This window comes from Schistocerca americana, chromosome X, assembly GCF_021461395.2.
Source record: "Schistocerca americana isolate TAMUIC-IGC-003095 chromosome X, iqSchAmer2.1, whole genome shotgun sequence".
In the NCBI taxonomy this organism is placed as follows: Eukaryota; Metazoa; Arthropoda; class Insecta; order Orthoptera; family Acrididae; genus Schistocerca; species Schistocerca americana.
This window is the reverse complement of record NC_060130.1, coordinates 661,351,913-661,366,679: the sequence shown is the minus strand read 5'-3', so window position 1 is coordinate 661,366,679 and position 14,767 is coordinate 661,351,913. Positions and strand designations below refer to the sequence as shown.

The 14,767-nt window shown below is 39.1% G+C and overlaps 1 protein-coding gene across 1 annotated transcript in view; it reads right to left on the bottom strand.

Annotated features, from left to right (window-relative positions):
- Window positions 1–14,767, bottom strand: part of LOC124555748 (rho guanine nucleotide exchange factor 17) — a 386,854-nt gene that overhangs the window by 14,684 nt on the left and 357,403 nt on the right. The window contains exon 15 of the mRNA XM_047129772.1: window positions 2,901–3,075. Coding sequence (XP_046985728.1) covers window positions 2,901–3,075 — 175 coding nt within the window. The remainder of the gene's footprint in view (window positions 1–2,900; window positions 3,076–14,767) is intronic.

The following is a 14,767-nucleotide window of genomic DNA, read 5'->3' as shown; positions in this document are numbered from 1 at the left end:
TAGATATGTTCAATGGCCCTTCTTGGACACAGGAATGCCCTGTGCCTTCTCCAGTAAATTTGTACCATTTGTCCCCCGCAACCATTTATGAACTGCTGTTGGAGGGAGAAATAGTTCTTTCATATGATATGTATATAATCATAGAGATATTTCATTAGGTGCATATGTATTTCCTCTGTAAAGTGAAGTTAGTTGAACTTCTATTCCATGATCACTTATCTCAGTAGCTACAATTTTGACATTTGTCTGTATAGTGAAAGCAGAAAGCATATTACAATCTTCCAAGTCAAACACTGCCAGAAGACCAGATTCAGTATTTGGGCCTCCTCTCTGTAATATTTTTTTGGTACTAGTGTGGCCACTGAGTCACTAAACAGATAATTTCAATCTGCTTATTGACTTTACATAAGACCAAAATGTTTTAAGATTTTTGGCCAGAACAGTTGCCAAAAATGTTATCACTGAATTCATTTATTGCTTCTCACATTGTGTTCTTTATGCCTATTTGGCTTCCTTTAACCTTTGTTTGTCAACAAAGCTTTTACTTCACTTAATTCAATGATTTTGTAGCTACTTTCTAGTATGACCATTGAACTACAGCCAGTTTTTACTTCTATCACAACCAAATATTTTATTGCTAAGACACTGTGTTTGAGCTGGTACTTTACTTAGGGGAATGCCACATTAAAATGATATGTTACTGAACTAATAAAAGCATGATACATCCCTTTTGCATTCTGAGCCTGTAGAGCTCAGTCCCAAATTCACAACTTAATAGCACTTAAAAGATGTTTATGTTTTCTTTGCCAATGATTCTTATTTCTTTGGTAGTTTGCTTCAGTTCTGATGTTAGGCCATTACTTATGAAGAAGCAGGTAAGCTGTCCCTAATAAACAAATATTTCTTTTTGTACTGTCTACGTCTCATAGCACAAGCATTAATGTTGACAATGATTTTATTAATGATTGATTGACCTGGAGAAGTCACTCTTGTAGCTGCGTAAGACCTAATCTCTGTGTTATGCTGTGACAAGCATTTTTCAAAATCTTGCTATATTAAAGTCTCTGCACAAAATAATGTTTTTCTTCATATTCTTTCCTACTAATTTTGCAATTTTTGCTTAAAGTTTCTAATATTTCTACCTGCAGATCTGTAAATGCATTTTCAATACACCAGAAACTCCATGACTTTTTGGCCTTTATTGTTGTACTCTGAAAGAATAGTGCTGTTATTTTAACTTATACAGAAACTTCACTGCCTTTATGTTTGCATCTACAAAAGTGACTGGCTAAGGCACACTCATTTAGTGTATAATTACTTATCTCTGAGCTTGGATCCTGCATAAAAACTTGTAGCTGAACAAATCAGGTTTCTTGTTTCATTCATAATTTATCCTGCACTGCTGCTTGTAACAGAATTTGTCCCAGTATGTATAACAACACCTCTGCAGTTTGATTTGAATTTAGATGTAGTTCCTGCAGTAATCTGACTTGTGCTCCCCATTTTTTTGTGCTGTTGTGCTCTAACTCCAGGTCATACTCTGATTATGCAATTACAAGCAGCAAAAGTTTTTTCAACAGCAAATAGTACATCATTAGAATACCATTCTTGCTACATTGCATAGTTGCAGTGTTGTCGTTCCTCTTGTTACATGAACCAACATTCCATTTATACCTGTACTTATTTACAGTATAATGAAGAGGATACCTGCTACTCACCATATAGGGGAGATGCTGAATAACAGAAAGGCACAATAAGAAGACTTTTGAACAGTTAACTTTCAGCCAAGAAGGCCTTTGTTGAAAATGTGACTCAGAATCTCTGCTATATGGGGTGTAACAATTATCCTTTTTGTTATATTGTTACATCCCATCCTGGATTTTTCATTCTTTAGTATGTATTTTCAGGTTTTTGCCTTGTTTACCAAGCTGGATTGAATGTACATCTCTGGAGGGATAAAATAAAATGGTGATAGGCAAACATAACATGTATATAAAGTGGAAAAGTATCTACTCAAACTGTAGTGCAACAGAAGTTACTACAGGATGTTGACCAATTTGTGTGTATTGGCAGGCTTATCTGTAATAATGGGGAAGTAGATGCAGAATGCAGAAATCACCAGCAGCATTGGGAAAGCTTCTGCAGTCTCCCAATAACCTTTGTGTTACATATAATATAAAAGCGGCAGTCAAATGAAAACATGACAGATGGAAAAAAGTAAGTAAATTGTATTATTTCAAAAGTAATCACCTTAACTGTTAGCATATTTATCCCACTGTGAGACAAGACTGTCAATGCCTTTATGGGAAATTTTTTGTGGTTGCCTAAGGAGTCATGATTGTATCCATGAGTGTACTTCTTTATCCAAAGGAATTCAATGGTTATGGAAGTCTTTCTTCAGGGCACCAAAAATATGGAAATTACATGGGGAGAGACTGGGAATGTATGAAGAAAGTGTAAGGGCTTCATGGTGAAACTTCTGTGGCATACTTGTAACAACCTTGACAACATGTTGGCAGGACCACTTGTTGCCACAGTTGCTTCAATTATTCTGCAGACGTTTTGCCAAGAACCCCTTACACAACCTCCATACAGTCCTGATCTATCCCCATGCTATTTCCAGATTTCTAGAGTCCTGAAGAAATGCATTCATGGCCATTGATTGTCTTTGTGGTTTTTAAATGTGTATAAGAATCATCCTGTATATTGATTATGTATCATGAGGACAATATTCACAAATGTCAAAAACTATGCTATCATAAACAACAAGTATATAATGTTTATTTCATGTCAAGGTTTATGCATCATGTTGCAAAAACTATGCTATCATAAACAACAAGTATATAATGTTTATTTCATGTCAAGATTTATTCATCAGGTTGTTATATCATTTCACTTACTTTGTAGCATTTTTGTTACTGCAGGTGCGACATTAACATCACAGAGGCATTCATATGATATTGCATGGAAAAGTTTTACAACTGCTGAATTCTGTAAGGAAATCCAAACACCAAATCCTGCCAGTGCTAAACATGTTACAGATCGACTGCTGTCAGAGTTTACTTGAAAGGAATGCTGAAATGAAACAGAAATACTAAGTTTTAATGTAAGTAATGCAGGAAAGAAATGTCAACAACAATATCAAAGAAACTTCATGTATCTTTATTACATACACAGATAAAAACATATCCCAAATCAGTGTTGAATTTTGAAGAGTTGAAAGTATAGTTAATTTTGCAACAAACATTATCTGCATATTTAATGTATAAAAGAGAACTAGACATGAATCAAAGATTCATTTATCTGTAAATGCGATAAAAATTTTGAGTGTAATAATGTCAGGCCATTAAGGAGGCTCTTAAGGGTGTTAGGAGTTCCTTTGTGTTAACAGAACACATATATTTCTTCAAATGATTAAATGGAAGCTGCTTGATACCCCATCAGGTAGAGAACAAAGAAACATAGCATCATAGCAATGTGCAACCTTGTTTGTTCTTATTGCTCTCACAGTGGTTAGCACACTGGACTTGCATTCGGGAGAACGACGGTTCAATCTCGCATCTGACCGTCCTGATTTAGGTTTTCAGTGATTTCCCTAAGCTGCTTCAGACAAATGCATGGATGGTTCCTTTGACAGGGCATGGCCAACTTTCTTCCCCATCCTTCCCTAATCTGATGAAATTGATGACCTTGCTGTTTGATCTCTTCTCCCCAAATCAACACAACTCTTATTGCCATCAGTTTAAGTATGAGAACTTCACCCCAATACAAAAGCAAATGTCTTGAAGCTAAGCTTCTGATATAATTTTGCAATACACATCTACATATTCATACACTGGCAGTGTTGCTGTGAGCAGTAATCATTACAGCATCTCTGATCAGCTGGTCATATGGTCAATCAAACAGCCAATTTAAGCTTAAGTGGCAGAAGGTCCAGTTTCATTTCTGTTTACTGACTTATGTGTTCCTTTCCATGGTTAACAGAAGTACTGGCAATGACTCAGCACTACATTGGTAATTCTCTTGATTCTTTTATGTTCCAACTGGGCCTGCTTGGAATCTGAGTTTGTGCCATCCACTTACTGCTGTTAACTCCTACTTCAGCAGACTGTGATACCATTCAGCTAAGTGACTAATCTCAGCTTCATCTATATGTGGTTGTCACTACCGTAATTCAGGTTGTGCTACTGCCATTGGTTTCATCTGTAGTCCTGGAAAATTCACCAATTCAGTGACATTTATGAACTGTGCATAATATATGTTGCATTTCAGTGTATTCCACAAAGTATTAACAAATGACTTTTGTAATATAAACTTGGGACTACAACATTAGTGATAAAACATGGCTGTGAATTTTTTGGAATTGTGGCAATAGCATCTTAACCAACATCAGATGTTGCTCCAACATTTGACTGAGCTCAGATCATGGGCAGCCACAATCCCTGCAAGCTATTCCAGTTTTGCATCCAAAAAATGCGAAAGAAGACTGGGATGTTTACCAGAAGTGGTTAGCACTACAATTCCAGACAAGTGAGATTCAGTGCCTACAATGACAGAGGGCTTTTTTAAATTATTTATCAGCCCCTAGTTATATTATCTTGTGTAGAAATTGCCCCCATTGTTGGAACTCTTGGAGTTACCATTTTTGACAGAACATTTTTCTACTGAAATGCATCTAGTAGCAGCTCAATTGGAATTTTTGAAATGTCATAACTCAGACACAGAAAGCTGACCACAAATTTTCAAGGATTAAGTAGGAAGTGTACATTTATGTGTGCTTGTGGCTGATCATACACAGAAAGTTTGATCAAGAATGTTGTAATTCATGTTGCCCCTGATGGAGCTCTGCACACACAGTAGGTGTGGAAGTGAGAGTAATCATTAGGAGAGGTGTTGCAAATCCCTCATGCTTTTGATATTTTTCAAGCCACTCAGTAAATGTTTTCTGCTGATTTGAAAGTGTTTATGATGGTCCCAGTGAGGACTGACAACATAACTGTCCTTCTGATCCTGAAACAATATACATGTCTCACTGAGTGGCAGCCCACCAGCCCCATTATATGTCACAATGTGTAGTTCAGAGGTGTTAGACGCAAAATTTTTGGTTATTGCCTGGTTGTCCTGACTGTTTCACTTTAGACTCACATCAAGAGTGCTCTCATTATGATGCCAAGTGCTGACAGTGTTTTTGCAAAGGTCACGTAGTGGAAGTATGTCAGAGTGTGACAGGCATGTGGCTGTATGTTACTGTGAGCAAAGTCAACAATGTTATAGGAAGTGATAATACAGTGTTTTTATGAAAAAAATAAGTCCTCTGTAAAGTATAAGCAAGTGATCACGACAATACCTTTTCTTGTGGTTACCAACTGGTCTGTAGAAAATATTTTCAGATTTGATGCCAATTCAGTGTTTGGTTTTTTTACTCAGTGCACTGGTAATACTATGCAGCCTTCACCAAAAATATTGACCCTTTACATTTCCAGTTTGTGCTGTTATTTTAACCCGGTCTTGGGCCAGCCTTCAATTCTGAGGCACACATTATTTTAAAGTTTTATGCAGTGCTGCATTTTTTTATAGCCTGCAAGACTCCATTGGCTCTTCAGGATGAAGGTTTGAAGAACAGCAAGTGCTTTAATTTATTCCTTCTAGTCAATGTGCCTCTCCCTCGGTGGTCATACATGAACTTAGTGGCATCCTACATCTGTGTGGTGATTTTGGACTGACTGTTAATACTCAAGGAGAAGTTGATTGCTACCCATTAATCCTGCTTGACAAATCCCTTTTAAATTTAGCTGGAGACCCATTCATTTCAAAAACTGAATTGGCCTGGTGGAGGCTTATTTCCAGCTTCTGTTTACTGATAACTTAAAGAAAATCTTAGTATTAAATATGTATTTTGGACTTTACCAGTGTAATATGTTGCTGTTTGAGATAATTAATGCAACTGCTACTTTCCAAAGGTCTTTAGAAAAGCTGCATCTTGTTGGGCACTATGGCCTAGGTTGGCAACACCAGAACTGTTAGCCATACTATCTATCACTGTTCCTTGAGACCTCTCTGACTGAGAGAAGGAATCTGCATAAGCACAATATGGAAAGGAGGGGCAGGGGGGGAATTTGTCACAGACTGTGAAAAAGCACTCAACATGGATAGATGGTGTGTTTACTTGGTTGTGCCTAAGCAGAAAAGACCATGGTCTGTTGCAGAGAGGACTGTTATTGTGTATGCTTGGCATGAGCGCATTGTGCGCTTATGGAATGTGAATGAGTTGAACACATAAAAATTGTGTGTCATGACTGTGTCGACATTCAGTTCCTTTAGATACTGTGTACTAATGGTTGTGTCACCACTTCATGATTTTTCATTCTATTATTTGCTCAAACTATACTTTGTATATACTTTATTGCCTACATGAGCTGTAGAGATTCAACTCTTTTGTGTACACACTCTATTACAGAGGCATTTGCCTGAATTAAACTGTTTAGTAGTATCTGCCATCTGTGTGTGGCATCATAGGTAATTCACCAAAATGTGCATAGTGTATGCTTGCTAACACTGGCCTGTTTCAGGTACAAGATGAGATATTGTATTCTATTTGTCATATGAAGGAACTCAAAGGTTGATGATATAAACATTGCATGTAAGGGTGCAGTGCCATGAACACAAGCAACCTACACAAAAAGGGGAGCAACTAGTTCAAATATTACTTCTGTTCTGTGTTCCCTAGTGGATGCTATACCAAGCCATTTCTAATGTTTATCTTTGAGTGAAAAAAAAATCACTAATTTATGCTAGTTGGCATTTGAGGGTTCCCTAGGCAAGCACACAAATTCATGAATAACTCTTATGCCCCTTAAAGTACTTAAAGTAAATTTTAATTTCTGTAGATCTGTTAAGTTCCAGAATAAGTAACTGTTAGGTTTGATTATTTGATCAATATTATGGTTTGCTTTCTTTTTGATTCCTGTACTCAATAATTAGCATGGTTCAGCTTTATTAATTTGCCAATTATTTGTGTTGTGTGTGAGTTTTAAGAGAAATCGTTGTAAAGAACACATGGTGTAAATTTGTCGAAAATATGAGTTAATGGATTCTCATAGGAATAGAGATAATTAAGGAGCAGTCTGTGAAAGCTGGCTGACTGTGAAAATATTAATAAATGTGTAGTGTGTTAATGTAGCTGTGACTCAATCAATTGTTTCCAGCCTTTCTTGTCTTAGCCCCAGTCAGCACAGCACATGTTGTAGCAGGGTGAGCTCAATCGATTGAGTGACAGTGTTCAGTGTTCATAGATACGTTGTGTAATTACACTAGCTTATTCACTGATACTGTGTCAAATTTTTCAGAATGCCCACTGATGTAAGGGATCCAGCATTCCTGATGAGGAATGAACTTGATTATGAATTAAAGAGACAAAAAGAGCCCAAACATACTGTTCATGAATTGACTGAGCAACTTCATCAAAACAGTGACTTGCCTGTACATTGGACTACCAAATCCAAGGAGGTAAGGTTGGCCACTGCAAATATTGCTGTGGCTTTGGAAGAAAAGCTGGAGGTTGTGCAAAGTGAGGTGGAACCCATTCCTAATCCAGTGCATAGACCACAGGCTCGTTTCAATCGTTATCTTCACAGCATGAATGATTTGCTGGGTGCAGACAAGGAGCAGGCACAACAACTAGTAAGATATGGTAATATTATTCAGGATTGGTTATATCCTCATAATAGCAATTTCAGTTAACCAAATAGTGACAATAATTGAGCAGAAAATAATGCTGGGTTAGGACAAGCAGTCCTTGACACTCTGTTTTCAATGTTACAGAATCCATTACAGGACAGGTTACATGAGTGTTCTCAGTTTTTGCTAGATTCTGTTGATAAAATAATGGAGTTTTTCAACTTTATACTGGAATCTCAACATTGAACATTAGCTATGCAAGTAAATAACACTGACACATTGCGATTAATAGTCACTACTGTCAAGAGTAAATTATAGGAGAAAGTAGTGTGACCCATGCAACAGAATAATATATGGAAACAAATAAGAGAGAGAATTTGGGTTAATTGTCTCTACAGCCTTGCTAGAATTGATTGGTCGGCAGTACTGGCATGAGCATGGTACTGCTGAAACCATAGACAATGTTGAACGTATGGACTATGTTGCTAGAATTGATTAGTCATCAATATTGGCATGATCTTGGTACTGCTGAAACTGTGGACTATTTTGCACTATTAATAGAAGTGTGATGCCCTTAGAATTGGAATTCATGGAGGAACAAGTGGTGATCCATATTTTAGGAGTGCTCAGTTTGAAAATTAGAAAATGTTCCTGGAGGGTCATCATGAGGACTGTGGATGATTTAGCTAGTGAATGTATTTTGGGATTGAACTTTATTGGTAAAACAGGACTTATTGTGGAATGAGCAGGCCGGCAGCTTCCTTTTAAGTTTAGGCCACAAATACATGGGCAGAAGGGGATGGTCAACTTGGCATATGATCAACAGGGTACTGAAGTGGGTAGTGAGAGGAGCTCAAACTCAATCAATCAGCAGGTAGGTCATGTCCATCACTTCCTAAAGAAGATTAAAGCTGTATGTGAGGAATTTCCTGATGTGTTAATGGAAGATTTGGGGACAATGGATTTAGCTGAATATCATGTGGAGTTAATGGCTCAGACTCTCATTAAAAAGGTGCCATATAGATTACCTAGAATGGAGGAATTAAGGGAGCATGAGGTATTAGATGACCATTTAAATCACCATATGCTGCAACAATATTCTTGGTACCAAAAGCTAACAGATGACATTGTCCAGTTATGGACTACAGAGGCTTAAATAAGTTGGTAATATTGTGAACTATACCTCTGCTGAGCTTGCATTCATGTTTTGTATGGTTTAAGGGAGCAAAGATATTAACCACATTAGATATTAATGAGGCATGCAATCAAATTCCATTAGATGAAAGGTATAAGAACGTAAAGCATTTGCGACAGCTTGGACTTTGTTTGAATGTAATTGTGTACCATTTGGGCTCACTACAGCTGCATCTGTGCTCTCACAGTTTACAGGTGCAGAGTTTTCCAATATCAAGTGCCAGTAGGTCTATCATTATCTTGACGATCTGGTCATATACACTCCTAGAAATTGAAATAAGAACACCGTGAATTCATTGTCCCAGGAAGGGGAAACTTTATTGACACATTCCTGGGGTCAGATACATCACATGATCACACTGACAGAACCACAGGCACATAGACACAGGCAACAGAGCATGCACAATGTCGGCACTAGTACAGTGTATATCCACCTTTCGCAGCAATGCAGGTATGCTATTCTCCCATGGAGACGATCGTAGAGATGCTGGATGTAGTCCTGTGGAACGGCTTGCCATGCCATTTCCACCTGGCGCCTCAGTTGGACCAGCGTTCGTGCTGGACGTGCAGACCGCGTGAGACGACGCTTCATCCAGCCCCAAACATGCTCAATGGGGGACAGATCTGGAGATCTTGCTGGCCAGGGTAGTTGACTTACACCTTCTAGAGCACGTTGGGTGGCACGGGATACATGCGGACGTGCATTGTCCTGTTGGAACAGCAAGTTCCCTTGTCGGTCTAGGAATGGTAGAACGATGGGTTCGATGACGGTTTGGATGTACCGTGCACTATTCAGTGTCCCCTCGATGATCACCAGTGGTGTACGGCCAGTGTAGGAGATCGCTCCCCACACCATGATGCCGGGTGTTGGCCCTGTGTGCCTCGGTCGTATGCAGTCCTGATTGTGGCGGTCACCTGCACGGCGCCAAACACGCATACGACCATCATTGGCACCAAGGCAGAAGCGACTCTCATCGCTGAAGACGACACGTCTCCATTCGTCCCTCCATTCATGCCTGTCGCGACACCACTGGAGGCAGGCTGCACGATGTTGGGGCGTGAGCGGAAGACGGCCTAACAGTGTGCGAGACCGTAGCCCAGCTTCATGGAGACGGTTGCGAATGGTCCTCGCCGATACCCCAGGAGCAACAGTGTCCCCAATTTGCTGGGAAGTGGCGGTGCGGTCCCCTACGGCACTGCGTAGGATCCTACGGTCTTGGCGTGCATCCGTGCGTCGCTGCGGTCCGGTCCCAGGTCGACGGGCACGTGCACCTTCCGCCGACCACTGGCGACAACATCGATGTACTGTGGAGACCTCACACCCCACGTGTTGAGCAATTCGGCGGTACGTCCACCTGGCCTCCCACATGCCCACTATATGCCCTCGCTCAAAGTCCGTCAACTGCACATACGGTTCACGTCCACGCTGTCGCGGCATGCTGCCAGTGTTAAAGACTGCGATGGAGCTCCGTATGCCACGGCAAACTGGCTGACACTGACGGCGGCGGTGCACAAATGCTGTGCAGCTAGCGCCATTCAACGGCCAACACCGCGGTTCCTGGTGTGTCTGCTGTGCCGTGCGTGTGATCATTGCTTGTACAGCCCTCTCGCAGTGTCCGGAGCAAGTATGGTGGGTCTGACACACTGGTGTCAATGTGTTCTTTTTTCCATTTCCAGGAGTGTACAATGACTCAGCTCATGAAGATGTTCAACATGTAAGAGAAGTTTTTCATAGGTTGGGGGGCAGAATTTGCCATTTTTGCTTATTCTATATGAAGTTGGTTGGCCATCTGGTCTACAGCAAAGGTATTTTCATCAATACAGAAATAGCTGAAGCAATCAGACAGTATCCCCAGCCACAAAATGCGAAGGAAGTGGCCAGATTTGTTGAGATAGCTAAGTTTTATAGAAAATTTATATGTGGGTTTTTGGAGAAGGCAGCAGTCCCTTAATGAACTCAGGAAGAAGGGCTGCAAATTTGTGTGGAGTCTGACCTAGGAAGCTTCATTCGTAGCATTAGAGGTAGCCTTGCAATTAGTGACAGTATTAGCCATGTCTGACTTCAATAAGGAATTTCTCATGCAGACAAATGTATCACCTCTAGGAGTGGGAGCAGTCCTGATGTAAGAACAGGAAAAAAGGTGATTATCTATGCTTTAAGGGGTTTGAATGATTTAGAGAAATGACATTCCATCTAAGTTAGTAGCTTTAACGGTATTGTGTGATATGGAGAATATTAGGTACTACCTCAAGGATAGGCAGTTCACCCTAGAAACAGACAACCAGGTGCTTAGCTGGGTGAAGGTGAAGCCCAGAAAGACACCTCTTATAGCCAGATGGGTGGCTTGGATATTAATATTCAAGTTTGAAGTGAATGTGATTGCTGATGGTCTGAGCAGCACGTTTGGAGAAGTGGAAAAGGGGCAAGGAGATGAACAGCGGGAGAAGGGCTATGGCGCAAGTGCTATAGTGGCCTCTATTCTCACAAATATTCTGCACTTATTCCATGACATCAGGGAATTTCAGGACTCTGATGAACACCTTAAGACAATTAAAGAAAGTCTCCTAGGAGAGCAGAATGTTAAACTCCATGTGCTGAAGGAAGGGGTGTTCTGCTGTAAGGTGAGGGGTAAGGGTGATCTGAAGGTAGCTGTGCCTAGACAACTGGTTCCATTTCCGTTAAAATATTTTCATAAGTCACTAGTAGGTGGACATCTTAAGGTGTAAAAGATGAGAGAAAAGATTAAACAACAGTTTATATGGCCAGGTATGAATAATGAGTTTTGAAATGGAGTACACAATTGTGAAATGTGTGCAATGAAGTGAGGATAGTAGAGTTGGACTTTTAGCTTCCAAGATGGCGGAAATACCCTCCTGATAGATGTAGACTGATTTTAATGGGCCTCTGCCTAGAACTAAGGCCATCAAAAAGTTCATTTTGGTGTGCGTGGGTGTGTTTACCAGGTTTGTCTGCTCGTTACCAAGTGTAGGGGCAACCATCTACACCATCAATCAGAAATTGCAAGGTATATTTTATACCTTTGGCACCCCACAGTCCACAGTTATTAACAATGTGACTGTATTCACAATACACCAGTTCAAGCAATTTTGTCTTGGAATGGGCATATGAAACATCACCATCATGCTATATTATCCCAACCCCGCATACAATGAAAGTATTAACAGGAACCTCCATTCTGCCCTTTCAGCCTGCCATAGTAAGGACCATAGTGGATGGGATAGCTCACTTTCTTGGTTAATCATGGAATTTTACATGCCGCACCAAGAGAGCCACCAGATCACACCCACAAGCTTGCTTTTGGGTTACCAAATTATGACTTCACTGTGCAATTTAAAGTTTGTTGATGACTTGTTACCTGAAAGGAATAGAGCTGAGCAGGTGATTGCACAATGGAGGAGAGTGAAGAGGCGTATCTAAATGGCTCATAGGATGGAAGCCACATGGTACAATGATGGTGGCATCCAAACATCTATCAACTGGTGGCATGGTATTTGTTTGAAATTTCCAAGAATTGAGCACAGTTGCAGAAAAAATAACCAAAAAATTGTTTCTCAGATTCTTTGGGCCCTCTCAAATTCACGAATTTTTAACACCAGTGATCATCCATTTGGAGGAGCTCTAGACAGGGAAGGAGATCTGGGCACACCTAACTCAGGTAAAGCCAGGCCTTATGGCTGATTCAAGAGTTTCTTCAGCAGGTTGCCTAACAGTAGCATGGGGTGGGGAGTATGTGTCATGTTTGACACTATGGCCTAGGTTGGCAATATCTGAACTGTTATTCTAGGTTGGCCACACACACTATTGGCACTGCTTATTAGAGAAGGGACTTGCACAAGTGCAGTGCAGAAAGAGGCAGTTGGAACCAGTACTGTGACTAAGTGGGAAGTTGTCATGAACTGTGAAGGAACAACTGACATGGATAGAAGGTGTGTTTACTTTGCTGTACCTAATCAAAAGGGACCGCAGTTTGTTGCATGGAGGACTGTCATTGTGTATGCTTGACATGAATTCACTGTGCATTCATGGAATGTGAATAAGCCAGATGCACAGCAATTGTGTGTCGTGACTGTGTCAGACATTCAGTTCCTTCATGTGCTGTGTAGCTCACAAAACTGGTTGTATTTATTTTATGTGCTACATAAGCTGTAAAGATTCAGCACTTTCATGTACACACTTTATTACAGAGACATTTGCCTGATTTAAACTCTTCAGTGGTATTATAGACATTTCATTAGAGCATGTACAGTTCAGCTGATAGTACAATCTTGCATAATTGTCTGGAATATGTATGCAAAATTATATTATTAAGGCCTTTATTCTTTTTTTAAAAAACTTTCTTCAACTTTCTGTAATGTTGCAGGTTTTCATGGAGTAAATTGAAAAAAAGGAGAAAAAAGCGTGACAAAGCAAGCTGGGATAATTTTAACTCCCCTCTTGTTGTGTCATCTGCCTCCTTAAAATTCATTTCTTCATTTTGACTCAATTACCATTAACATACATGAGTATAATCTGTATTTTCATAAAAGAGAAAGATTGGTCTTTAGTTTTTAAAGAATATAACATCAGATCTAATTTTGTGCTTAGTTTTATGTATGTAATTGATTTTCTAATTTATTTTGACTATTACTAGTTAGTATATTTCATTATAGGGTGAAATCAGTATTTGTTTCATAACTTAAGTTCTATGTTTGACATATAAACAAATGTAAATTCTGCGCTAAGTATAAACATTTGGAGGAACAACTAATAGTAATTTTAAAGGATCTATTTGTATCTATTCGAAAACATGTTAGCAAAGCCAGCCCTTAATTAGTTCCAAAGTAATTAACTGTTTTGTCAAAAGTATTGTTTGTGTAACTATATATGTTAATTTCATGATTTAAACAAATAATTCAGCTTAACCCTTGTAATAGAAGAAACTGTTAAAAACACACAATCTTTCAATGTGTTCAGCTAATTTAATGAGTTAAGTTTTAATTGTAATTTCTGTAAATTTAACTTCAAACAATGCATAGTTTCAGTACCTATTATTGTGATGATATATAAGGACCCAATTTTTGATCACAAGACAGTCAGTCCATGGCCGAGTTTCAGATGAGGAGTCTTTGTTGCTTAGAACAACAACAATGCATCAACGTAACAGTGAAATAAGTGTTACACCAATAGGCCATGTGTTAAAGCAATGAACGTGACTGTTCAATTTACTTGAAGGACTTTGAAATATATGTTTATGTTATTACGGCTTGCAGATGTTCAATAGTAGACTATTGTAGCAGTATGTGGAGGTTCACCTGCAAACTATTAATGAGGCTTATGGAAAGTATAAACAATAAGGCACTGGCCATATATGTATAAATGTGTATTATTGGGGGGGTTGTGTAAACAGTGAAAGCAAAAGATTGTGCATATGTCGGCTATATTATTTATAGTAGTCAGTGTCAAAATTACGAACCTTATTTTTCAGCCAATGTAGCGACGCAGTACGTCGACACTGAGGACTAACAAACAGAGAAATAAAAGCAGGCAAAACTGCCACAAAAGGAGATAGGTCAGTATTTTGTGCTAATTGTTATGCAGGAGTTCTTTCATAAGCACATAACCTGGAACCTGGTGAATAATACTTATGCCCCATAAAGTAATTTAATTGAATTTTAATTTTTGTAGATCAGTTAGGTTCCTGGATAAGTAATTGTCATGTTTGGTTATTTGAATGATATTGGAGCTTTACTTGCTTCTGAATTTCTTTACTGAATAATTGTCATGGTTTAGCTTTATTAATTTGCTAATTGTTTTGATTCTGTCTGAATTTTAAGAGAAATTGTTGTACAGAGCACAGGTTGTAAACTTGTTAAAGCTGTGAGAATATTAATAAAC